General features: G+C 38.5%; 2 protein-coding genes across 4 annotated transcripts; one reads left to right on the top strand and one right to left on the bottom strand.

The window, feature by feature from the left end:
- Nucleotides 1–222: 222 nt before the first annotated feature.
- Nucleotides 223–11,015, top strand: LOC102218263 (gap junction gamma-1 protein-like). The gene is made up of 3 exons (XM_023336946.1): nucleotides 223–579; nucleotides 7,304–8,480; nucleotides 8,557–11,015. The coding sequence occupies exons 2-3, from the start codon at nucleotides 7,334–7,336 to the stop codon at nucleotides 8,568–8,570; spliced, it is 1,161 nt and encodes a 386-aa protein (XP_023192714.1). The 5' UTR covers nucleotides 223–579; nucleotides 7,304–7,333; the 3' UTR covers nucleotides 8,571–11,015.
- A 3,487-nt stretch (nucleotides 11,016–14,502) lies between these two features.
- On the bottom strand, nucleotides 14,503–23,883 carry LOC111609211 (ras guanine nucleotide exchange factor F-like). 3 transcript variants are annotated; one of them, XM_023336352.1, is made up of 9 exons: nucleotides 23,777–23,883; nucleotides 21,152–21,352; nucleotides 20,882–21,062; nucleotides 19,484–19,566; nucleotides 19,313–19,391; nucleotides 18,546–18,592; nucleotides 17,255–17,375; nucleotides 16,943–17,126; nucleotides 14,503–16,161 (listed from the first exon to the last, which is right to left on the bottom strand). In XM_023336352.1, the coding sequence occupies exons 3-9, from the start codon at nucleotides 21,036–21,038 to the stop codon at nucleotides 15,576–15,578; spliced, it is 1,257 nt and encodes a 418-aa protein (XP_023192120.1). In that variant the 5' UTR covers nucleotides 21,039–21,062; nucleotides 21,152–21,352; nucleotides 23,777–23,883; the 3' UTR covers nucleotides 14,503–15,575. The 3 variants fall into 3 exon arrangements, with proteins under 3 accessions (XP_023192120.1, XP_023192122.1, XP_023192121.1); XM_023336354.1 differs by having other exon boundaries at nucleotides 21,249–21,352; XM_023336353.1 differs by lacking the exon at nucleotides 21,152–21,352 and having other exon boundaries at nucleotides 23,777–23,872.
- Nucleotides 23,884–26,848: the final 2,965 nt, after the last annotated feature.

Below are 26,848 nucleotides of genomic sequence, written 5' to 3'. Positions count from 1 at the left end.
AGCCGGACTTTATGGCTCCGTGACGCGCAGAGTCTCATGAATCCCCTTCTCAGGAAGCCCATTTGTTCCTTTTGCTGTGACACAAGTTTGGGGATTTAGCAACGACTTCCGAATATTGTTGTGAGCAGGAAGAGGCGCAGACTTCACGAGTCACATCCCAGAACAAAGATTTAAAGACCCGACTGCAGCTTCTGTCGGTTCATTTTCATTACTGCCTGCAGAATTAATCGGGATAATAAACCAGTTTGTGCGCCAAGCATGACGCAATCTGATCTGAAATCAAATCGCTGCGATGAGTTTTGTAAGGAGCGCGGATAAAGGGCGGTCCAGAAAAGCTGCAGATTCCTCGCTGCGCAGACGAGGGGGTGGGGAGCTGAAACTGGGAGGAGAAAACCGGGATTTGGGAATATTCTTTGTCCTCGCCCAGTTAGCGCAGCACCACTGGAGAAGCAGCTGTCTCCTCGAAGCACAAGAAGGAAAAAGAAACAACTTGAAGGGCTTCAAATTTGGCGCAAAAGGGGCTTAAGATCCAGACATCCAACTGAAGACAACTTTCAGGAACCAGAAGAGATTCTGAAGGTAAAAGAAAAATCCCAGACAAAGCGAGGCGGCATCCTCACCGGTCCGCTCCTCATCTGTTAACAAACGCTTCTGTGACTTTAGGTTTCATCTCGCTGCTTTGGGATCGGTTTATAAAACTGGTTTTTAAACCATATATGCTGGGAAAGTGGATCAAATCGGGTTAATGGGGCGATTAAAACCCAGTTTGAGTTGAAGCGCACAAACTGATGGGATGGAGCGCTAATTAGAAACTGGAAATCAGCCGCAATACTTGAAATTACCTGAGCATTGGCAATAAAATGGGTTTAATTAAATTAACGTGTTGCGTATTGTATTATATATAACGCCAGTTTGGGTTTTTTATCATTACAGGGAAATCTACCAGGGTCGTCTTGTGTTTTTCTTTCTTGTGAAAATATATCCAGCCCCAGATTTGCTGTAATTTTGCACTAATTGGGGCTTAAAATGATTCGGTTGGTCAGTCGGGACAGATTGATGACCCGGTTCCCATTCGGGTCCTGCGAGGTTCCGCCGTGACGTCGTTTGCCACGAGGAGGATTTTTTCCCCTCCTCTCCGCAAATGGGATTAGTTTCCAGTTCACGTTGAGATTCCTGGCTTTATTAAACCCAAACATGCGTCTAATCCTGTTAGTTTTCTGGTTCCGTCGCATATCTGGGTTTTTCCAGGGTTGAGCACATTCCTCCAAAACTTTTTTCTTTTTTTTAAGTTAAATTTTTTTCCCCTCAAGCCCTTTCCCTGCCCCCGTTAGGCTAAAGGGGTGGGATACATGAGGATCAACTTTAACCCTTCTCCCAGATGTTGGGGCCACAAAAGCGTCTCTGTTCTGCAGAACCGAGATCCTCCGCTGCTTGAAAATGGCCAGAAATCCCTTAAATACCCGCATCAGCTCAGCGCAGATGGTTCTCTGATTCAGACACTGATTTAAAGGTAGAGATAAAATGTTCCTGATGGAACCAAAACGGCTAAATCCTGCTGAAACGCACACAACTGTGATTTCAGATGAAACCGGCAGAATCGAGTCAGAGTCAAATAAATGAACTAAAACTCCAACTTTGGCCTCCAGGTTAAATAATAATATAATAATAAACTCTTTTGAGGAAAAAAAAAGACTTAAAGTGAGTAAAATAAGAACAGGGTGTAAAAATGTGCAGACTGAGGGTCACTGAGTTCTGGTTCACATCTGGCTCTGGATCAGGCAGCAGCTCTGATCTGATCTGGCAGTGACTTACGGATATTAAAAAGTTATGAGATTTATGATGGCGGAGCTTTTTATTTTGTTAAACTGCGTTCTGTAGTGAACAGGTAGCCAATGTGAAAAGATCCATGAAAGTGCAACATGAGAATGTCGAGAAGACCTGGTGAAAAGTTTTGGAGCTGGAGACGATTTTATTGAGTGGGATGAAAACAGATGAGAATTTTTAAAAAGTTTTTATATATATGAACATTTTCAACTGGAGCTTAGTGTCCCAATGTCTAAGCTTAACTGGAAATAAAAAAAGAAACATCGTTTAAAAGTTAAACCGACATAAAGAGGATTAGGTCCATTAAAACAAATTAACGATGAATCGATTTCTGACAAATTTTGACTTTTTTTCTCCAGATTTTGACTTCATTTTGTCAACCTTCATGTAAATCCAAATATTGAACCAATCCAATCAATGTTGCCGTTTTATGAAAACAGTTTGTTATATTTGTAAAACTGGACTTTATGTCTCCAGTTTCTTTGGTAAATTTGAGTTTTAAGACTAGATTTGCCTGAACAATGTAAACAAATCTGAGATTAAAGAGATTAAAACCTTTTTAATGGCACTAGTCCTCTTTCATAGACATGTGATGTCATTGCAAAGGCCCTCCTCCTTCAAAATCATTTATCAAGAGATTAATACAAGTTTTTAATTATTGCAGCTCATTTTGTCATTAAGTCTTAAAACTATTTCCAAGTTTAGGTTTATTAACTCAGTTTGCAACATTTACCCCAAACTGCTCAGTGCATTTAATTCTCAAATGGGTAAAAGTGAAAATTATTCACTGCATGTTGTGTATTTTTAATAGCAGTAAAAACATAAAACTGTAAATATGAGTTACTTGTCAGCTTAATCAACATATTCGTGTTCAAAAATGTACAATCGCAAACCCTTTTTTGTGCAAAATTTGCACCAATTTGGGTTAGATTTTAAATAATCAGAAAACAATTGTGTATAACATTTTGCGTTCACAGTAAACTCAAAGGCATGAAGACTTTGTCATATTTTTTGGACTCTATCTCCTCACTTTTATTGTCACAAACTGTGACAATAAAAGTCACAGGCTTTGTATGCCTGTTTCAACTTCTTCTACCGAGTTAAAAAAAAAAGCCTTTTTTCTTTTAGCACTGCTGCCACCTAGTGGCTGGAGGCTTGTTTACCATTCAAGCATGAATAAAGACACTAATATTGCACCTCAATACTTCAGAAGTACTTCATGGAGTCACAACTATTTGTTCAAGTTAAATCAGATTTTTGCTGATTCACAGTTGGAAACATTATATTCAAGAGAAACATTGAATAATATAAATGCAAAAATAATTCAAAAACTTTTTTTAAGGATACAATTGTTGCTATCAAAAATGTATATTATCTCCATTTCAATAAGTTTTTGTAGAACTTGGGCTGTAATGTTCTGTACATTTTATAAGACTGGTGAAAACACTCGAAACGTGGGCCTTTAATAAAAATTACGAAACAACTAAAAGGTCCTGCTGGATCTGGTTTACTCTTGCATCCAGTCGTAAAGCAGAGCCAGATGTTTCCATACTTGCCTTTCTCTCTCTGATCTTACAACAGAAGCTGTAGTGTACGTTTGTTTTATGCTTTTTTTAAAATGGTAAACAGATGAAGGAACCTGCAGGCAAGAACAAAGATTAGAGGGGAAATAAAACGTCTCTAGGTAGCTTTTCTGGCTGCTTTGCCTGTTGCGCAAACTTAATGCTGGTGTGGCTACTGGTCCCACCAAATACTCCAGTAATTTTGATAACTTCTAAGGAAAAATGTTTGGCAGAATAAAAACTACTCTGCCCACTGAGTCGCCATGTGGAGACAGAACTGCACCAGTCATTAGAAATGCCACAAATCATGACTATATATAACATAATCCAGCTGGATGACCTTTGGACAACCTTTTCTGTTGAGCTGTAATGACTTTAAGACCAAAACTGATGTTAAAATATTCACTTAAGAAATGGCTAAAAATAAACTGCAACTCATTTTTAAATGTTGTAATAGTTTTTAAAAAGTAGACAAAAGTTTTGAAAAACATGTTAAATCTTGTTTTGATCATTTTATGTTAATTTTCACTTTCCATTGAATTATTTGTCCTTTCTAGGGGTTGGTGTTAGTTAGCCATGACTAGAAACATTTTCTGAGATGACGGTTTATGTTTGTATCTGTGTTAAACAAAAAAAGTATAATCTGCAGCTGGTTTTAGCATCAGAACTGGAAAATAATTAAATAAAACCATGTGTGCAATTAATTGATAAAATACATACTTTTTTACCTATAAGTTGGGAAACAGATACAGAAAATACAGAAAAAGCAACTCTGAGTGAAAACACAAACTGATCAAAGACAGATTTCCGTTTCTTGTCATTTACAGCCTCGTCTGCGTTTGTACCTAAACATGAGTTGTTTTCATGCACTTAATTTAAAAAAAAAGAAAAATCTTCTACTTGTTTCACTTTGCAGCAAAAGCAAGATGTCTGACATTTTGGATGTTGCAGATGTAGTGAGTAAGGTTATCAAAATGAACAGTGGACCAAAACCTCAACCACAAAACTATTTATTTACCCAAACAAAACACATTAATCTGCAGTAGATTTGTTTGTTACAGTGGCTAGTCACACAATTAGCCCAGCTAGCTTAACCAGGCTTAGTTTAGCTTAACCTAACTAAAACTAGCCTTATCTTAAAGTAGCTTAACTAGCTAGGCTAGTACACAACTCTACTTTTATGATTGTTACACTAACTTTATTCAACTTATCTACTTAAGATCTCAATTATTGAACCATTGCAGACTACAGATTGCAAACAACTGTTTAATTACCATCGAGAGATAGAAATCAGCCCGTTAGCTATAATATCAAACGTTTACATGCAAATATTCATAATGTCCCATTTCTAAAAACCAAACAACAAAAGAAATTATGAATGGTGGTTATGAAACAACAAAAGGAGCATTTCTGTTATCTACTGACATGGACTGTGGACAAAATGCTAATGTATGTACCATACGATACGAGGAAACTGATTGACAGATAATTAGAGTTCTAGGATAGCAGGTGTCACCGCCGCACCCCTGGGTGTAACGGTCTGTAAACGGCCGTAAACAAGAACGGTAATCTAACAGTGACTCAATGCTACAGTAACGTTTTCTAAAGAAACAGTTGGAATCAGCAGGTTGTCATGCATTGTTCAGTAAGTTTGTCTGTTCACACAGCAGATCAACAGGTCTGGAGGGATTTTCTTTCCTTTGTATTCATTGGGAAAGATTTCATATCCTGTTCAAACATAAAAGAAATGCTCATTATTCATCGTAACAGGTTCTTGAACTGGTCTACATCAAGTCAAACTGGACTGTTTCTTTTCTGTTCAAGACTTTGTGCTTGCTCAGTCAGGCTACCATATTTGGACTTCCTGTGGAGACGGATGTCCTACATTCACATAGTTTTGCTGGTGATATTAATGTAAGATATGGTTTTAAAATGACTCATTAATTTATGTGTAGATTTGGTCAATTTGTGGAACTGCTGCATCTGCATTTTGGCAAAGAATTGCATAAAAAATGTGAAATATAATTTAACGGGTTTACTCGTCTGTATGTATTTAGGTTTTTAAGTCAAATTTAGTAAACGGTATGTTAGACAACATAAAAATAGGTTTGATTTGCTAAATTTTATAAAAATATTTATCACTTTTAAATACTTTAAATGCCAGAAGAGGTGGAAAAAAACCTCATCGTGACTAATTAAAATATTTCTAAGTGTTCAGAAATAAACTAATTAAAAAAAATTGGGAATAAGCTGAACTGAGTGTGAATGCAGAACGATCAGATTTCCAGACACGTGAAGGAATTTAGTTTCCAAGTATTTCACCTGCACTAAATGCCTTAAGGCTTTTTCAGCTACAGTATCTGTTCTCAAAGGGGTAGTCCCTTTTTTAAGAGGTTATCTGAGGTTGTATAACTCTGCAAATTGCTGGAAAAAACAAGCTAGTCAGGTGTATGAAGTAATTTAGTCCAAATCAAACTAATTGGTCACATCAGTGGGATAGAACGGCGTGTTTTGCGGTTTAGAAGTCGTTTCTGCTAAGTTTAGTGCCGTTTCTCCATCTTAATGTCTTTGCAGCCAATCAGCTGGCTGGCAAAATCAGATCTTGTAGATTAAGACGAGACAAATGTAATAAACCGTGTTACTCAAACGCTTTTAGAAAGAGCTTTGTGTTTTTTTGTTTGGTTTCCTAAGTGAGATCAAGAGTCTACAGACATTGAGGTTTGTTAGATTCTGTGAAACCACAACAGCATATTAGTCATTGTGAGACCCTATTAAACTTCAATCAGCAGCATCTGGATGGGACGGTGTGTGTGTGTGTGTGTGCGTGTGTGTGTGTGTGTGTGTGTGTGTCTTGGAGAACTGACTGTTTAGTGGGACACTGGAAAATAGCATAACAAACAACTCAGTCAGAGTTTGTGGACCTAAATGGGAACATGACTGAGATCTTTATTATCCTCAGCAATAAAACTTCTGGAACATTCTGGAAAACTACAGTTTTGACCTTTTACGACTTCAGTTGACGACTTATGTGCTGCAGGGTTGTTATGGTTGGACGGTTCTGGATTTTAGGCCTTTGCCTGAGCATGTTAGCCTCATTGCTGCAGGCGAGGAGGGAGATGCGTCTGGTTATGATTTTGCGCCACACTGTGGCCGATTGTTTTAATGCAGGCAACATCTGGCTTGAAATTAATGTGAGCATATCTGAGTTTCACAAGTCGACTATTTCCAACTTTGAGTTTCTTTAAACTCAAGAATTTTCAAAAGTGGAAAATTTTTACTTTAGAAACTGAGAAATTTCCTCCTTTTTTCAAACTTTTGACATTAATTTAAAAATTTTTTCCTAGAAAATTTTTGACTTTTCAAACTCAGAAATTTCTCTTTTTTTCTAGAAAAGTTCTCTGTCATTTTTTGATGGACATGTACATTTTTCCCTCCACAGTGGTTATTGTATACTATCATAGGTTGGTGATATGAACTTAAACTTTTATCACAATAGTTTAGAGTACCATTGTGATATAATTAAAGTAATAAGGACTATTTATTGCTACGTTTTAAGGTAACTGACTGGCAGAGCAACACAAATACCGCTCTAAAAATGGTAATGCTCTTCTTTTGGAGAAAAGCCACATAAGGAAATGTGATTTGTGTTCTTAAACTGCTAACAGTAACTGCATCTAATCCTATTTTTCAAATGCATTGATGTTCTTAATGAAAAAAAGAGAAAGTAAAATTAACAAGTCCAACAATACATACAGTTTTGTTTTTTTAAACATTAATTGAAATTCATTGTGACAATAAATCAAAATTCTAAGAAATTTATCATAAGCGATACAATAAATATTTCAGAGCTTTTCCTTGTAATTGTGTGTTTTTCAGGGCACATTCTTATGGAAATTTTCCTTTTTTCCTCTTCACAGGATTTATAACATCCTTCATCCGGCAGCAAAATGAGCTGGAGCTTCCTCACTCGTCTGCTGGATGAGATTTCCAATCACTCGACCTTCGTGGGCAAAATCTGGCTCACCTTCCTCATCGTCTTCCGGATCGTGCTGACGGCGGTTGGCGGCGAGTCGATCTACTACGATGAACAGAGTAAATTTGTGTGCAACACACAGCAACCCGGTTGTGAGAACGTTTGCTACGACGCCTTTGCTCCTCTTTCGCACATTCGCTTCTGGGTGTTTCAGGTGATCATGATCACCACGCCCACCATCTTGTACCTCGGGTTTGCCATGCACAAGATCGCCCGCATGGACGACGACGAATACAGGCCACAGGGCAGAAAGAAGATGCCAATAGTGAGTCGAGGCGCCAACCGGGATTACGAAGAGGCGGAGGATAACGGGGAGGAGGACCCCATGATCCTTGAGGAGATCGAGCCGGATAAGGAGAAGGAAGTTGCAGAGAAGCCAAAAAAGAAGCACGACGGCCGACGTCGCATCAAGAGAGACGGACTGATGAAGGTCTATGTCTTCCAGCTGCTGTCCCGCGCTGTCTTTGAGGCGGCATTTTTGTTCGGGCAGTACGTCCTCTATGGGCTGGAGGTGGCGCCATCCTACGTCTGCACGCGCTCTCCTTGCCCGCACACGGTGGATTGCTTCATTTCTCGTCCCACTGAGAAAACCATCTTCCTGCTCATCATGTATGGCGTCAGCGCGTTGTGCCTCTTCTTCACCATGCTGGAGATCTTTCATCTTGGCCTCAGCGGGATTCGGGACTGCTTTTGCCGGCCGCGGCCTCGCTCTCGAGCCCCTCGCCCCCCGCCACCGGCCAGCCAGAGGTCCTCGATCTGCCGCCAGCCCTCTGCACCTCCAGGGTACCACACCGCCTTGAAGAAGGACCCGAATGGGAAGATGGGCTTCAGGGATAACTTCGGAGACTCGGGTCGCGAATCTTTTGCTGATGAAGCATCATCTCGGGAGCTGGAGAGGCTGCGCCGACACCTGAAACTGGCTCAGCAGCACCTGGATTTGGCATACCAAAACGAGGAGAACAGCCCGCCCCGCAGCAGCAGCCCAGAGTCCAACGGCATTGCAGTGGAGCAGAACAGACTAAACTTTGCCCAGGAGAAGCAAAGCAGCACCTGTGACAAAGGTAAGCCATTCCTCTTCTCTCATTTCATAAATCGTGGCTTTTATCCAAGGAAACTGACCAATAGATGTCTTCACAGGTCTGCGTGCGTAAACTCAAACGATGAGAACAAAAAGGGAAGTGATGGACTTGCTTGGGGTGGATGAAGACCCCAAGCCCTCCAGTATTACATCCCACTGTGCAGAACTCCACGTGGCAGACCCAAAGTGCTTATTAACTGCCGTCATGCAACAGAAGTGGTAAAGGTTGACATGTACATCTCCCTCAGGGCAGCTAACTGTTAGATACTATATGGATATTTTATTAAGAAACTTGGAGCTTCTTGTCATTTCTATCTTTTTTATTATTATTATTGTTTTGGTCGGTGTGTAAATCTCAAGTTTGCCTTTAGACTTGAACTGGAATTTTGTTACGGAAAGGCCAAGCCAGTCGTTTTGTAATGTTTGTACTTAGTGAGAGTGAGTTGGTTGATTGTAGAAGCGAGCAAAAGGTTGAACAGGGCGCCTCAAATCAAACACCGGTACTGGGAGTTGTGATCTTATGAAGACTGTACAAGATGTTGATCATCACACAACAAGGGCTTCTCTCGAGTGTCTTTTTTTAAATGTCAGTGTTGGTCCGGAACTGGTCAACACTTCCAATCCTGGAACCTGTGGCCTGTACTGCGCAGCTGTAGTTCTGTTTCTTCACAGATTTCAGGACTTCAGATTTCCAAGATCAAAGTGAAACTTCTGAGCAAATGATCAAACTCCTTAAGGCTTTGGTGTTATGCTTTACAGTGTAGAATATTTTGATTTCTGTGCTGTCCAGAATTGATCTTCAGTATCAATTCTGTCTTCCTTGCATCCTTTCCTTTCCTGTGATGTTGCTACTTTCCCTCGTCTTTGCAGGCTTTCAATCAGTCCCTTCTTGTTTTGGTTGAATTTACGGTAAATGGTTTTACAGTGGATAGAGCTAACTACAGAGGCTGCATGAAAAGGGAAGAAAACTAGGAAGCAATAACGGAAGGACAAAATGTAGTAAAACCACAAAGGACAAGAATGATGCAAGGAACGATCGAAAGAAGCAAGGACTGATGGGCAGACGGCAATCATCAAGGAAAGTAGTAACATAACAGGCGAGAGGAAGCAAGGAAGATTGTATGGGAGACAATCTAGGAAATACTGAAGACCAATTCAAGCTGGGACAGGAATCCAACGAATCTAATCTACTTAGATTCTTTGGACATAGATTATTTGGATTCCTGAGCTATCTAGAATTAGTCTTCAGTATTTCAATGTTCTGACCTGTATTGTGTAAATTTTCCATCATGTCTTCCTCGTATCATTCCCTTTCTTTCCTGGGCTGTTACTGCTTTATCTCGTCGTTGCAATCTTTCCATGGGCTCCGTCTTTCTGTCCTTGTGTCCTTCGATTGTTGAATCTTTGCTCAATCTTGTGCTCTGGAAAGCGTCACGGTTCCGGCGGCATTCGGTGAGCTCTCGCTAGTCTTTGAAAATCCGGGGGAGAAGGTGTAAATCTCACGCCATGCCGTACCCGTATCCACAGCAGGTCTCCAAGGTGAACAGTCTTTAGCATGTTGGATCCAGGGGGTTAAGGGAAGTCAGCAAGTCAAATCTGTAACTTCGGTATAAAGACAGTTATTTAGTTCTACCCTTTGTAAAACCATTTGCTGTAAATTCAGTGACCTTGAGTTCAACAATCCTCTTAGTTGTTTACGTTCAATAAAGTTTTTCTGTGCATCCATGTCTGTATCTTGTAACTCAGTTGGTTTTTCTGTGTGCTCTCTTAGCGTGGAGCTGTTTCTGTTTTGCTGCTCTGTATATTCTCAGTCAGGATGAAGGAATCTTGAAGCGATGAACCTTGTTCGCAGTACAGGCCTCTTTTATAGGTAACTGGAACACTTGAGATACCTTTGTCCAAAGGAACAAACAAACCTGGGTAATGCTTGAAATAAAAGAACCATGTAACTCTTGATATTGCCATGTATTGTTTTGAAATGTTTGATACTGTTCTTTATTTTTGTATTCTGAGTATTGTTGTTAAACGTTCACTACTGTCTCTGCTTTCCGTGGCTGGATTCTGAGAGTGAACCTGTTCGGTACAGTTTGAAAGATAAAGTGCAGCAGTTTTTTGTTTTTCCTTTGTTTTCTGTTTGGATCAACCTGTTGCTTCTTTTCTGCGGTACATGTTTTTTGTGACCATGAAATGTTTACTTCTGCCGCACCTGCCTGTTCAGTTGTCTGTTAGTTTAATAATAGAAGAAGCTGTGTGCCACTTCACCATCTGCTAAGTGCTAATTTTCTGGAGTTTGTTGTTCCAGACCTGAGAGGATGGTTGCAAAAAAAAAAAACTGCTACAATGTGAATTTCTTCTTTGATTGCACCAACTTTTGTATTCAGATTCATAACCACAGTGCCATTAGTACACCTTAAATATTGTCATCTCAGATATTTTCTGACCAACTTTTTTTGTACTTTTATACGTTTTTGTATTGACTAGTACTTTGTGGTTTCTAAAATAAACATTTTTACAATCAGTTTTCTAAGTTGTCTCAATGGAAGTGGGGGGGGGGGGTTGGAAAGGCTTTCCTTACAAAATTTGATCAGGAGTTGGCAGTAAATAAATTACAAAGTTACACTTAATAACTTTGCAAAACTTTTAAGCAGTTTCAATATTTATATCTTTGGGTTGAGTCAGTTTGAAGAAATTTAAGTAAGCTGAGTAACAATCAAGGGCCTTTTACTTCTGGGAGATATTTAATGAGGACTGAATGATTGTTTTGAAGCAAGAGAATGACATCCAGAGAGAGTCCTTTGGCTAAAAGTTGGCATCTAGAGTCCAACAGCCAGAGAGAGTCCAGAGGCTAATCGTCGGCCTTCAGAGAGTCCAGAGGCTAATCGTCGGCCTCCAGAGAGAGTCCAGAGGCTAATCGTCGGCCTTCAGAGAGAATCCAGAGGCTAATCGTTGGCCTCCAGAGAGAGTCCAGAGGCTAATCATCGGCCTTCAGAGAGTCCAGAGGCTAATCGTCGGCCTTCAGAGAGAATCCAGAGGCTAATCGTCGGCCTCCAGAGAGAGTCCAGAGGCTAATCATCGGCCTTCAGAGAGTCCAGAGGCTAATCATCGCCCTTCAGAGAGTCCAGAGGCTAACCGTCGGCCTCCAGAGAGAGTCCAGAGGCTAACCGTCGGCCTCCAGAGAGAGTCCAGAGGCTAACCGTCGGCCTCCAGAGAGAGTCCAGAGGCTAATCGTCGGCCTCCAGAGAGAGTCCAGAGGCTAATCGTCGGCCTCCAGAGAGAGTCCAGAGGCTAATCGTCGGCCTCCAGAGAGAGTCCAGAGGCTAATCGTCGGCCTCCAGAGAGAGTCCAGAGGCTAACCGTCGGCCTCCAGAGAGAGTCCAGAGGCTAATCGTCGGCCTCCAGAGAGAGTCCAGAGGCTAATCGTCGGCCTCCAGAGAGAGTCCAGAGGCTAATCGTCGGCCTCCAGAGAGAGTCCAGAGGCTAACCGTTTTAACGTCCAGAGATCAGGGGAGAGAGGAGGCCCACAGGAGATGAGACTAAAGGTACTGAGATCTAAGGGCGGAGCTTATCAACCCTCCACCTGAGATTAACTGAGTTTGGCTTTTCTGTCAGCATGTCTGATCCGTTTGAGCCGACCATCATGTGATGTTATGTGAGTTTTCCTGCTGAAAATATTTTCAATATTTAAATCACAGAGTAATGGCGGTGAATTGTGAGATTATCAGTGTGAAGCAATTAAAAAAAATAAAGTAATAATTTGTCTGTAATAAGTTGGTAAATATAAACATGCAATGGATCAATTAATAATTCTAAGAGGAATTTTTAGATTGTATACAGAAAGGCATTTAATATTTTTAACAGTTTGTTAGTGGGTTTTATCAGTACATTCCAGCACGACCGGCTCTTTAAGAACATTCATGATCTTGATTTGACCCAAAACGAAAATGAGCGACAGCCCTGCTCTAAATTAAAGTGCATCTTTCACCTTAACCGCATGTTTAAAGTGAAAGACTTAAAAGACCTTGTACTGTAAAAGGTCTGAAATTCACATTTTAGGTGCAAAAATGGCCCATGTTTCAAAATAAAAGGTAACAGCACCTCCTCTACCCAGCGGCCCTAACGACAACCGTTAATGAAATTGTATAAGACCTGGAGGAGGTGAGCATTAAACTGGCTCACAGGTTAGCCAGAAGCTACAACAGACATAGCAAACAAAGATCATTTAAATGGTATTAGAGTTTGTACTGGCATGGAAAACAACATGCTAACAGGCCTGGGAATGCTAACTGCAGTGCTAACTGCTAAGGAAATGTTGGAATGTAACTTACATTTACACATCTTTAGATCTTTTTATGGGAATATATCTATCAAGATAAGGTAGATAAATAATAAGCAAACAATTAGGCTAAAAAATATTCATACCTCTGGAAAATGGTATAATTCTCTTCCAGGTCAAAGCTGGGTCTCTGGTCTTGTGGTCGTTTCTGCTCCCCGTCGCTCCAGCTGCTGTGTTATGGTGCCGCTGCTGCGGGTTTCAGGCTGATTTTTTGCCACCTCTTCTGGGTCCCATCTAATAAAAATATCCAATCGGGTCAGTTTCGTTGAAAGCCTCTTGGCGTGTCGCCATGCTGACACACTGCTGGTGGTGAAATCTTGCCTTCCCAGCTGGATGAATCTCACCCAAGGCTAAAATAAGCTGTTTTTTTCTGTTGTTGTTTTTGTCCAGACCAATTGGACCCTGAATATTCGCACATAAACACGTTTTAAGCCCACCTGAGGGAACCCAACCTCCTTGCGCTCTGCAACCAGCCTGCAGCCGTTGGGCTCCGTTCTCCTCTCCATGCAAAACGCGCTTTTTTTCTGGAGCTTTTTGGTTGATTTGACACTTTAAAACTTTCACTAATTAATTATGTACAAAATACAGCAACCAGATTTACAGTTTGACCTCAACGATATTTTTCTACCATTAAAAAGAAACTTAAATATGCACTTTATCTCTATCTGAGTTTGTTTTTCAGTTTTATCTTGTTTATGGATTTCATATGCTATTATTCTGCCTGTTGGTAGACACATATTTTACTGTCTTTGTGAGCCTGCTGCTTTATTATTTATGTTTTTTAAAAATTACATTTAATATAATTAGACGTTTTTGCGTATTTTTTGTGGAGGTTGACTTAAAGAGCTATGAAAATGTGTGCCGATATAGATGCTTGATATTAATACTGTTATGTTTGTATTTATAAACATTAATCAAATCGGTATTCTACTTAACCAAATTTTTATTTGATTCCTCAACTGCCAGAATAATCAACAGATTACTTGATTACAAAAGTAAACGTTTCCAACATCCCTAATTAACACAAACACAATAATAAATATCTCTATAAAATCAATTAATGGTGATTTGAGCTCAGTGTGCTCTGGCGCCCTCTTCTGGCCAGCATCAAGATCACAGTTCATAAACCATCAGTTCCTCTCAACCAGAGTTTGAAGATTTTTGGTTCTGAACAATGAGAATACTATTTTTAAGGTTGCAGGACTGATTTAGGAGAGTTTTAATGCAAATACATCCAGAGATGATGCTTCTGTTGTTTTAAATTTACCGATGGTAACATGAGCTGCATTTCTCTATAACTGCGCAAATTGGAATTACAAAGATAAATTTGCTTAATGGAAAAAAAAACTCGCCCTAGTCATGTGATCCACAACCGGATGTTACTACTGAGGGAAAAGACGAAGACAACAGGAAGTGGTGGCGGAAGACGGCATATCATGTTTTTTCTAATGACTTATCAAGAGAACAAACTAATTCACTTGCAATTTTAATTGTGTTTATTATTTAATGGATAGGCTGCAATTGCAATTTTTTGTAAAAAATATTAGCAGAATATCGAAAACGTTTTGCGCCCATTTGTAATGAAAACGCAGCTACAACCAGAAGACTGCGTCCTTCTAATACTTTGACATGTTTTGAATGAATGAATGAATCAAGAGAAAAAACCTCCAGATGATATAAAACAGTTTTTATAAACTCTTATGTACATACAGGTTGTTAGTAACAGTGGTGAACAGAGAGGAGGCGATAGAAAAACACTAGTTCACTGAAAAAACACAAAATCTTACAAAGTAATTTTGTCTAGTTTCTTATGCAAATATTTCAGTTACAACAAACTATTAGGGCAACTTTAAGAACATAAAACAAAAGTCATCACCAGTTTAGAGTTGCTTATGAACATTAACCAACATATCTGATGTGTGGATGATTTTAATGACACTTCCACAGGTGGTGACGCATTACGTGTTTATATTTGTTTGTTTTCATGATCCAAAGCAGTTTGAAAAGTCTTGTTGCTGAAATACACTAAAATAAACTTGATTACTATTACAACCTTATACTAGTAATATGACTTCATTTTATTCACTTCTTTCGACTTAATTCTGGTAATATTATGACTTTATTCTTGTATAATTTTGACTTTATTCTCATATTATTTCAGATTTATTCTTATAATTGTATGGCTTTATACCTGTAATATAATTCTTTTATAGTCCTAATACTCCGTCGTACTTGATACACTTAAAATAAAACAAAACTAAAAACTCACCAGTAACTTTTCAGCAAGATATAAGAGTTTGTTTTAAGTTAATAATTCCTTAATATTAATTTAAAAAGCACTAGTTCCACTGGCGGACTGATTTACTTATAATATGGGGGAAAAAAATCTTGTTTTAAGTGAAATTATCTGCCAGTAGAATTACTAATTTTTCATCAGTGTTAAAGAATTAAGACTTAAAACAAGCTCCCTTATCTTGCTGAAAAGTTACTGGTAAGTTAGTTTTGCCTTATTTCAAGTGCACTAAGACAACTGCAGTAAAAACTAAACAGTAATACTTGTTAATATTTTGTGATTTTTGCAGTGTGAGCTCTCGTCAAACGAGCCTCATTAGATTAAAGGAACGCTCTGTGAAATTTTCAGAAGCCCAGCTGCTGGTCTTTGTCAAATTTACCTCCATCTTTCACATTATAATCTAAAATACTTGTTAATATTTTGCATTGTTCTCTGTCAGTAAAGGTTCGGTGTTAGGAGTCGGTCAGGGTCATACTCCAGAGGCAGATGGGACTGTGTCTGCTGTAAGGTCGTCCTCCCAGCACCAGCAGCGTGTCAGGCAGGTTCTTTAAGATGTCTCCGTCTTCCTGGCCGAGCAGCAGCTCGTCGGCGCAGCTCCACTGCCTCCTGAAGGCTTTATTCTCAAACGTCAAGCTGTTCTCCGTCAGCTGGGGATCAGGCTTAGTGTCGCTCTGTGCGTCCACGTCTGAAGACATTTTGCTGAATGTCTTCATCTCTATGTCCGAGTGGGAGTGGGAGACGGGGAAGCACTTGTTTTTGAAACGTCTGGGTTTGGCATCCTGCGGCGTCGGCTGCAGGGCCGATCCGGAGCCGCCGGTGTCGGGTTCGTAGCTGCGGCCGAGCCCGGCGCAGCAGTGGTGAATCCGGTCCGGAGCATCGGAGCCTGGGAGCGAGGCCACCTGGCTCCAGGTGTGGGAGGAGAAGCTGTACCTCCACAGGCTCCTGCTGGGAAAACCCTGGCTTTCACCGCCTCCGAACAGCAGCATGCTGTCCCTGTAGGTCACGGCGGCGTGGCCCATCAGCCGAGGGGGGCCCGGCCTGCGGAGCACAGGAACAGGAGCCTCCATTAATCAATTACTAAATTAGTCGACAGTTATTTCAATAATCCAGTCATTGTGATTAATCCTTTCAGCCCCACAATTTATGCACAGCATTCAGACTAATGCGTATGAAGAAAGAGAAGTTCTGTTATTATACACAGTGGGACTAGAGTATAATCCAACCTTTAGTTACTTTGATAGTTTAATAAATCAGACAAGCTGTTAACAAACACCAAACTATTCAGAGGACCAAACAACTCCAGCTAAATGTTAGCTTACTTTGCATTAGCCACTAGGGAGAGGCAACAGCAGATTCAAAGATTTACCAAACATGCACTGCAAGAATACACGGGTTTAATTTAACATTAATATTTAACTTTAATTTATTTGGTAGGAAAAATAACATTTCTGTAAATGTGACAGAATTAGCCAAAAGGAAATTAATTTTCATCTGTTGTCCCTGGAAAAATCTCAATTTGTCCTGCTAAAAACAAACAAGGTTAAAATGACTTAACTAGGCAACAGACATGGATGACTGGAGTCCAAAAGTACAAAAGGTAGCTTCATTTAACATCTGGTCCTCTTTGGTAAGTAAAATCTCCTGAGTTTACTTTCATCCTTTTATCCAAAGTGTGCAGGAATCCGACTGATATGATGACTTTGATGGAAAGTCTAAAACCTCAGACTTTTCGTTAAAGCCGGATATCAATCTGGCCTAAAACCTTTGCAGAATAAAAGCCTGGCTTCAAGTTTTAGCGACAGGAAACCTTGGCGCTCACTTGAGGCAGGTCCATGTGTGATTGGTGCTGTTCCACCTCCAGAAGTCCCTTTGCTCCCGCAGACCCTTCAGGCCTCCAAACAGGAACATGCAGTTCTGGTAGGCCACGGCGGAGTGATTGTGTCTGGGCCCAGGAACGGACGCTCCCCGATCAGAACCGCTGAGGCCAGACCAAGCCGTCGTATCTGTCCGAGACAAACACAGATTGACAAAACATCTGATTTAACTCTCTTCAGAAATCCTGGAAATTACTAAAAAGCTGATTAAAAATGCTAATTTTTCTTTTTTTTAATTCTAGTTTGGAAAGACTTACTGAGGTTTAAACTCCAAAACTCCTGCAGGGATCCCTTTATGTCCATGAAGCCTCCGTAGACGAGCATGGCAGAGCCGAGCACCACGGCACTGTGTCCTTTCCGGTTGCTCGGCCTTTGGTTCTGGGAACACAAACGACGACGTTAAGACATCAGTCATCAATGAAACTGTGCTGCTAATGAAAAATGTTTTTTATATTCTACTGGCATAATCTGAAAACTGACAAAAAATGCTACAAAAACTGAAAAATAAATAAAAACTCTACCTTCAATTTGAGTATTCAGTGGGACAAAAACCTGATAAATACTTTCTATGAAATCTTAAGTTCTCTTCTGGATTTGGACTGGAAGAAAGTTGAACATTCGTTTACTGAATTTATTTTGAATTTATCTGTTTTACACCAGTTTTGAGCTGTAAAGCTCAGCAACAAACCAAGACTCACTGGATCCAACCTAACAGAAAATTGGTTATTATTGGTAATTATGTTAAAAGTTAATTGGACCCTGCAAACCTGTAGTGATTCCCTGAGACTGCATCTCCGACTGTCTGACAAACACAGAGCTGAAGTCTGTTTTGGAGCTACGCAAAAATTTGACAGGAAGTGAAACACAGTGATAAACTAAAGGTTTTTTAAAACTGATAGTCTGGTAGTCTTGACTAGGGACTAGAATTGCGTTACATTCTCAATTTCCAGTTGCTGTAGTTCTCTTTTTCACTGCACTGAGTGAAGTGAACCAAACCCTGTTCCCCTCCTCGCCTCCGGAGGCGCTGCACCAAGAACCACTGAAGGAAACGACAGAAGACACTGTGAGAAACTTTCGTCTTCACTAAATGTAAACAAAATGAAGTAGCATCAGATTTTAGTGGCTGTAAGATTTCTTTTGTCTTAGGTAGAAAACCACAAGCCATTTTTCCAGCTAGCGCTAAGCTAACATGTTTGTTTTGGTTGCTTCATTTTCTGGTCGTCTTCCAGTTGTTAAAGTTGCTTTTCTAAACTCTGATTGTACATGAGGTCAGTTTTAGAGCAGCAGTTTTTTCTGTCTCACTAGAGCAGCATGTTTTTTTGTTTTTCCTATTTTGAAATGTGACCAAAAGAAATGGCCGGGTCAGTTAGCATGCTGTATTTATCCGCCAGGGAAACAGGAAACTTTTGTTTTGAGATGCCAGTAAATGTGGCAATGGTAATTTAACTAAACATTTCTCACTGTGATTCTTTCCCACCAGAAGAATGTAATCTAATTAAAATTTAGATTATGTTGTTGAGATAGTGTGTGACAATAAAGCTGATTTACCTGAGGGGAGCTGGTCTTCCCCTGGCAGGGAACCCACTTCTGATTTACTGGAACAAACAGAAAATAGAGCAAACCAGTTAAAATAAAACCTCATTAGAAAACATGTAGAAGAAGAAAAACAAGCTGCAGAATTTGTAATAGTGTTCTCTAATAGTTACCCTTAAAGTTAAAGTATGTTGCAGACTGTTTTCTGTAATACATACATGCATATATGCAGGAAGCAGGTCCGGAAACATTCAACTTCCTGTTCACTGCTGTTAAATCATTGCACTTTGTTACTAAAGTCTAGTCCACACAAAGCCAGATATCTGGGAAATTAATATATTTTTATGTGTTTTGACCTTTCATCCACATAAAAACTGTTCAATGTCACTAAAAACGATTATTTAGAAAAGCTCCAACCAAAGTGGAGAGTTGTGAAAACTCTGTATTTGTGTTTGTGTGTGAAGATGAGAAAAAAACAAATAATGCGCTAACATATCCACAATGTTGTTTTGTGTTTTACTAACTTTATATTGTGATATTGTATTTAAAAATAGTTTAGGGTGTTATATAGTTTAAGACTGGCCTAAATCTCTCCTCCATTTTTACTAAGAAACAACATGTATTGAACCAGGTAAATAAAAGCTAAAACTAGCAGGGGTTGAATGTTTTTTAGTGTTTTGAGGCTACAGCCAGCATGCACAAGAGTTTTTTGGAAACTAGAATCTTTGCTAACAGCTTGAAGATCAGCAGAGGGTAAAATCATCGTCCTGAGTGAAACTCACCGACATCAAACACCCACAGGGGGCATCGCTGCCCAGTGTATGCAGAATCCCACATGCCTCCAAACACATACAGGAAACCCTGAAGAGGCCCAGAAACCAGTTAGTAAGTTATATCTGCTTCATGTTGGCACGGTTTAAAGGAAATGAATAAAAAGTGTTTGAAGTTTGGACCTTATGAGCCACCATAGAGTGCTGCTCCAGCTCCTCTGGAGCAGCTTCGCCTGAGCAGCTCAGCCTGGTCCATTCATCTAACACTGAAACAAAATGAACAGAACAAAACGATTTATTTTGTTTGCTCAGCTTTTCTTTAATATCTTTCTAAAACTCTATTGTGTTTATTTTTACAGTACAGGAGCATCTGTAGCATCAAAAAATTATTTCATTTTTTTGAATCTGCTTTGCTTCAAAATCCTCCCAAAGCTGCTGATATCTCTTTTGCTTGTTAATGTTTACTATCTAATAATAACAATAAGATCACCAAATTTTTATTTTATTATACTTTGTTCTGGCATAAACCTTTATTTATTCATTTTTTATTTCTCTCCCTGTCTTTCTCACTTCTACTCAAAATATCTTTGACCCTAGGTTAGTCAAAGAATATTCGAAAAAGAAAATAATAATGCAAATCAGAAAATAACTGCAAAGATTAAAGGAAAAAAAGTACAGCAAAACCCACCAGTTAAACAATTTAAATGTTTTTGTTTTGATACCATTTGATAATGTTCTGTTCTTGATCGGACTGTATCCATGGAAATACATACCTCCTTTTTTGTTTATTTTCGTTGCCGTTATTTATTCTCTTATCTGATTATGTATTTTGTAAATTGATACTTCTTTTTGTTCGTCTGTAATGTTTTGTTGGTTTTAAATGCACTAATTAGTGAAGAAAAAATAATTTTTTTTTACTGTAATGTTAGGATTTTTTTTAGCTGCATTCTGTGCAACAAATGATCAACCATACACTAAGGGAATGCTACATTGTTGCATTTTAGGAAATAAAATGTTTATTTTCTTATTTAGAAAAGGAAATGAATTACATATTTTGAGGTATTTCTAGTAAATATAAAATAAGCTTAAGTTTTTGGATGAAAAATCTGCAGAATGTGCCAGTTTTTTTTTTATCTGGTTAATTGATTAATTGTCAGAATAATAGTTAGTTGCAGGTTTAGACGTGATCCATGTGTCAGTGTTTCTCACCCAAAAGAGTCATAAATTTCTTTAGAACTTCCTATAACAATCCAGAGACAATTTGATAACGACCTGAGGATTTTCCTGCAAGTTGGAGCACTTTAAGGCTGAAACGATTTATCGTGATTAATCAATCGTGGCTACAAGTTGTGACTCGGTTTGGACCTGTGGTCAGGAAGCTCCATATATCTAAACCTCGCCGTGTCCAAGTTCTCAGAAAGCAGGTGGAAAAACTCATTTTTTACCAGAAGTGAAAATATGATGGTGAGATGCAACTTTTTAAACTTTGAATGTTTGACAGAAACGATTACTCATCAGTAGCCAGGTAAATTCCTGTGGTTCTGTGACGCTGTGGTTCTGTTGTACATGAAAGGCCCTTACCAATGCTGTACTTCCAGAAGTCTCCCAGGCAGCTGTTGTCTCTTCCCCCCAGGACGTAGACGGCCCCGTCGTAGCTGCAGCAGGCGTGCTTGTAGCGGTCAGACGGACAGGGGCTGCTCTGAGGGAGCGCTGTCCACAGGCAGGGGTTACCTGGCATCTTTCAGCCCATCCGGGTCGGCATCTACAAAAAAAGAAAACAAACAATCCACACTGATTCTAGAAATGTGACAACACCACTGTTACTCAGGAGTATGGCTGAGAGCAAACTACCTAGCAACTTCATGTTAAGCCCCAATGGGATGATGACACACCCAATGCACGGCGTTATGGCGTGGTTGCCATGGTTGCAGTTTGCTAGGTCATTCACCTGAGATGTTTCGACCCAGAGCCGCACGCCAGGGAAAATATCTCCAGCCACAAAGTTCTTCGACAGCCAACCGTCCCTCCTCTACACTTCTACCTAAACTAGGGCTGAAACGATTAATTGCGATTAATTGGTTATTTTCTTATTTGGAAAAGAAAGTGAATATTTTGTTTATTTGCATCTTTTAAAGTATTTCTAAGAATAATTTTTAGAACAATCAACTACTAGAATAATTGTTAATCATCATTAATAATTATGAGCTGAAACGATTAATCGTGATTAATCGGTTATTGAAATAATTGTCACCTAATTTAGTAATCGATTCATTGTTATCTGGAGCATACGGACGCAAAAAAAATGCCATTTTGCTTAAACAAAACAAAACTCAGAATAGTAAAGCCAAAACTGTACAAAAATATATACATTTTGCATTTAAAATAAAATAAAAAAATATATCTGTGTAAATAAATTCTATGTAAAACTCCTCAAGTGACAGTTTTAGCTTCAGCTGGTTCAAATTCTGATTATTTAAACACATCTCTTAGTAATAAAGAATGACTCTCAGTACATGAGCTTTGTGCAAATTGTAATCTAGGGATGATGTAAAACCTAAAACCAAAGATGTAATGTAAAAAAACCAAAGATGTAATGTAAAAAACCAAAGATGTAATGTAAAAAACCAAAGATGTAATGTAAAAAACCAAAGATGTAATGTAAAAAAACCAAAGATGTAATGTAAAAAACCAAAGATGTAATGTAAAAAACCAAAGATGTAATGTAAAAAAACCAAAGATGTAATGTAAAAAACCAAAGATGTAATGTAAAAAAACAAAGATGTAATGTAAAAAAACAAAGATGTAATGTAAAAAACCAAAGATGTAATGTAAAAAAACAAAGATGTAATGTAAAAAACCAAAGATGTAATGTAAAAAAACAAAGATGTAATGTAAAAAAACAAAGATGTAATGTAAAAAACAAAAAACTAAACATAAACAAGAGTCTCCAGGCAAAAACTGACCCAGAAACGTGGCTCAATGAAGACAAGCTGTATCTTTTTTTGTTGTTGCATTTTTCTAAATTGGTTGAATAATTTTTTTTCCCGACAGGGTGGTGGCTGATACGCTCCAGCACCTGAGCCATTCAGTCGATTAATAATTTAACACCATAGAATGTGATCCAGGTGGCGTGAAACACCACACAGTGACGCGCAGCATCATAAAATAATAACAGTGGTAACAAGAAATTCATTGTCACAGATGTTTTCATATGGAGCAATTTGGTTTATTATCTGTACTTCAGCATTATTCAGATAAAATATAACAGTTCTGTTTCTCTTTTTGTAAATTTCTGCCAATATTTTACTCAAAACATTTTTGTGAGTTGATTTCAACTTGTTCGGCTGGCGCTCTTTCTGTTTACTCAACAGACCTGTTTTTGGTTTTCTAAAATTTCAGCAACTTGATTAAATTTTGAGTTTTCTTCTGTTGATTTTAACTTTGTCACACTGCATTTTTGTATGGAAATGCAGATTTTTCTTGTTAACACTAGTTTTTTTTTCACAGTTGGTTCCATTATATCATAAATACACTTTGTTTGCAAAGCCTGTTTGGCAGTGGAAAAACGTGTTTTTTTGTGGTTCTATTTTTGGTTTGTCATGTTTCTGGTCAAACAACAGACAACTGATGAATTTGTAAACATTTGTCACTGTCACTTTTACAGCTATTACAGTAAATACTACAAAACATCGTCTTACCCTTAGTATCGGCGATAACCGATTTACAAAATCGGTTTATAAAATCGATTATCAGAGATCGGCTACAAAATCTCAGATTGGTGCATTTATATTTGAACTTTCATTTAAGTTTGTATAATTTTGTAACCTTTACAGGCAGAAAACGTTGCAGGATGCGCATTTAAAAGAATTTTTAATTGCTTTGAAATGTAAGCAGATCAGATTTTATTGATATTTTCCACAGTAAACACATCTGAACTGATTTAAGGATGACAAATAACTTCTGCTTTAATGTGACTCGGACATTTCGTCACATTTTGAAGATAACGTCGTTTATTCCAGTTAAAACGTGTCAAAGCGAACCAACAACATGTTGTATTTGACGCCAACGTACCAGTTTACCGTAACTATCGTTAAAGAAACACCGGTTAGAAACCTTCATATGCGGTTAACAGTTCTGTTAAACAGCGGTCCTCTGTGACGCCCTAAAGAGGCAGGACCATCATTTTAGTTGGAAAACTGTTTGCTATGTCGTACAAAAACAATACAACACTCATTTTTATCTGTCTCAACTCACATAACTCTCCCAAGTTTAATAAAAGCGTTAATTTCTGTCTATTTAACAAACTCCACACAGGAGGAAATGAGATCTGGAGGGATCCCCTGCGACCGTTAATCTGTTTTTTACGTAAATAAAACTTTTTGAACATCGTCTTTTCTCACAAAACCTTTTTACACATTACGTTAAAAGACAGTCATTGGTACAGACATAAAGAATACATTTATATTTCACTCTTACGTTAACTTTCCAGGACGTTTTGGTCTTCTTCTTCTTCTTCTTCTCGTCTTCGACTCTCAAATCTGAATCTGAACGTGAACATTTGATGCCTTCAATGACCCCTCGGAAAGTTTCCCTCTCCAACTAAAGATTAGAAAATATAGCGACAAAAACTTTCGTGGTTGGTTACATCGAAGCAGAATCATTATCACGAAGGTTTTGTGTACTTTCTGTCAGCCATAATCAACCAGTTTACTATCAAGCACTTAATAAACACATATGTAAATTTAATAGGCTGGTTCTGTTGTATTTGTCTTCCAACAGACCCAAACACTTTTAAGTAGCCCTATAACAATGTTATAAAACGTTAAGTAACTAACTGATGTCGCGCAACCTTTAAAAAGCAGCAGTTTCAGCGTTTTAAGATGAAATTCCGAGTTTTACAACAGCAGTGAAGGCAGCTTCAGCTGAGGGGGCGTTCATGGAACAGAACCTGGCATGTTTAAACAAACTTCCATGTTAATTCACACCATGTCTCTGCTAAGGTGCTGTGGTTGAAACAGGTTTGAACACGAGGATGACAAAAACTGCGTGAACTTCGAGCCCCATTAACATTTTGTGAGTGTTTATTTTACAACTACAAGGAATGGCCACGAAGAAGCCATGCGATTTGCTCTGCAAATGTTTTACTTTTAATGTTCTGTTGGGACACAATTAAAAATCTGGATACAACCGTATGGTAAAGCCTCATTTACCGAATGCCAATGTTTTGTTCCAGTTTTTTCCACTGATTGTTATTTTGGTTTATGTCTGGAACAGGGGCGTATCCAAAGTATGGCCTGTGGGCCATTTGTGGCCCCCAACCCCAGCTTGTAAAAAGAAAAGTATAAATTTGTTTATTGAAGTTTTTATGTTTAATCAGTGCAAAATTATTATTATTAACATAATTATCTTGCAATGGAAATGTTAAGAACAACACAAAGTATTCATCTTTTTACAACCAAGCTTTTACAATAATTCTTTCAACACTCCTCGTGCCGTTCATCCATAGCTACTGATTAACATCGTACCACTTTAGATGGAGCTGATTTAGCTCACATTTTATTGAAGTAACTTTTAAAAAACACAACTTGTTTTCTGAGAACATTTATTCTATCAAAAACTTGTTTTCAGCCGAAATCCTGTGGGGTAGAAGTCTTCGCACCCCTAAAGAAATATTTTTTAAATAAATATAAGCACTTTTGTAATAAAAAGCCAGTTTTTTCTTTTGTGAATGAGTCATTCAAAAATCAGAATTTAGGAAAAACAGGAACATGGTGGTTGACTTATGCTGGGGAGGGAACTGAAAAGGAATCGACAGTCAGCAAAATTAGATATTTGTATGGCAACTTATTAAGTCCTACTAACAAAAATAACAAATGTAAGAACATTTTTAAAAAAGAAATTAGCCATATTTGGATGCTTGAAGCCCATAGAAAAGTATTTTTTCACAAATCTAAACTTCTGCAGATGAAAATTAATTCAGAGTTTAAACATTCAGACATTACTGATGAAGCAGATTCACAATTCGACCAGGTGTTTGCTAATTGATGCTGGTTAGTCTGAAGGAGCTGATTGGGGGTCAATATTGTGATTGATCCGCCTGCCTCTACTTATTAAACGACGGATTCCACTGTGGTGGAAGATAAATTTTGATTCTTATTATTGCTCATAGATATGGACCTGAGATTATCCTCCTGTAATAATACATTTATTTATTCAAAAGTCTTGTTATATGTCTTTTTCAATTCTGATAGGTGAGGCAATTTTTATTAACTCAACAAAAAATGTTATATTGTTGTTGAGTTAATGTACAAATCTACATGCTCTTAAAAATAAAAAGTAAATATTTGTTGCACTTGATGTCCAAACATCAACTTTCCATCATAGATTTTGAAATAATTCTGCCTGTAAAGGAGAATATCTCATCACAGTTGATCAATGTTTAGATAAAGAAGTTTATTAAGATCTTACATTCATATCAAAACAGGAGCAATACAACAAAAATAGATTTTTATGACAACAAATTCACAATTTCTCTGAGCAAACAGTTGATAAGCTACATTTTGTACAATCATCTCATAGTCCTATTAAGTTCCAATATATCAGGATAAATCTTCTCTGAATATTTAGCTACTGAACTATAAAATAGAAAATTTCAAAGCAAAAAACACAAAATTTCACCAATTATTTTTGTCTAATTTCTAGTTCAGTATAGGCCTGTCGCGATAAACGGTACGATAAATTAAAACTATCAACGTCATTTTAATTATCGGCATTATCGTCTCTTCCGGCCTTTTTCCTCTTTCTGTTAATGACACCGAATGAAAAAAGGCTCAACTCCGGTGATCCCCCCTGCCCCCACTCCTCCCTTCCTCATTTCCTCAGTGTAAAGCCCAGCGCAGACTGCACGATCTTAGAGCTGTCGGCCGATTGTCGGCCCATTTTCAAACCCTGACAGACCACACATTAGCCGACAGAAATCCTAGGTATAACGGTTCGATCTGGTTCGGTCCTGCCGTGTGGTGTCCAACAATGGGCACAAAATAATGGCTACAAGTCCAGTGAACTAATTTTAAAACCAGGCATTAATCAATGCTTTACAACAATCTACCTGCAATGCATGTGGCTAGTGTCAGCGTAAAGTCCTGACTGAATGAACATCATTATAACCTATTTACGTCACGTTAACGAAGAACAGCTGAAAAGTTACCGGGTTTATCAACTGCAGTAGCAATTTCGCTCCAACTCCTCCTCTTGTCATTTCTATATTCTTTGCATGTTGAATAAACATTAATGTTGTTTCCACATATCTCAGACTTCCGGTTGCGCCGTGTCAGCTCTTTGGGATTCCCCTCCGTAATTTCCTCTCAGAAAACATGGAGGAGAATCCGCGCTTTCTGATTGGCTACCTGTCACATTCAACAGGCTGCGTTAAGATCCCAGTCGGGAAAAACCCCTGATTTGGATCGGAGCGGCAACGACGATCTACCATAACACACCACACAATCTTAGGAAGACCAACGATTTAAGATTGTTGTATGGGGAAAAATA

The sequence above is a fragment of the Xiphophorus maculatus genome, chromosome 7, assembly GCF_002775205.1.
Source record: "Xiphophorus maculatus strain JP 163 A chromosome 7, X_maculatus-5.0-male, whole genome shotgun sequence".
NCBI classification, from domain to species: Eukaryota; Metazoa; Chordata; class Actinopteri; order Cyprinodontiformes; family Poeciliidae; genus Xiphophorus; species Xiphophorus maculatus.
Note: the sequence above shows the minus strand (reverse complement) of the source record. Positions and strands in the feature narration are given on the sequence as shown.

Bases quoted from the DNA above. Each gene is read 5' to 3' on its own strand.
- LOC102218263 (XM_023336946.1), top strand. From the start codon at position 7,334: ATGAGCTGGAGCTTCCTCACTCGTCTGCTGGATGAGATTTCCAATCAC.
- LOC111609211 (XM_023336352.1), bottom strand. From the start codon at position 21,038: ATGCCAGGTAACCCCTGCCTGTGGACAGCGCTCCCTCAGAGCAGCCCC. The intron at 18,593-19,312 runs GTGAGTTTCACT...TGTTTGTTCCAG, and splicing joins CCTGTGGGTGTTTGATGTCG to TAAATCAGAAGTGGGTTCCC. The intron at 17,376-18,545 runs GTAAATCAGCTT...TTGTGTTCCCAG, and splicing joins GGAAGACCAGCTCCCCTCAG to AACCAAAGGCCGAGCAACCG.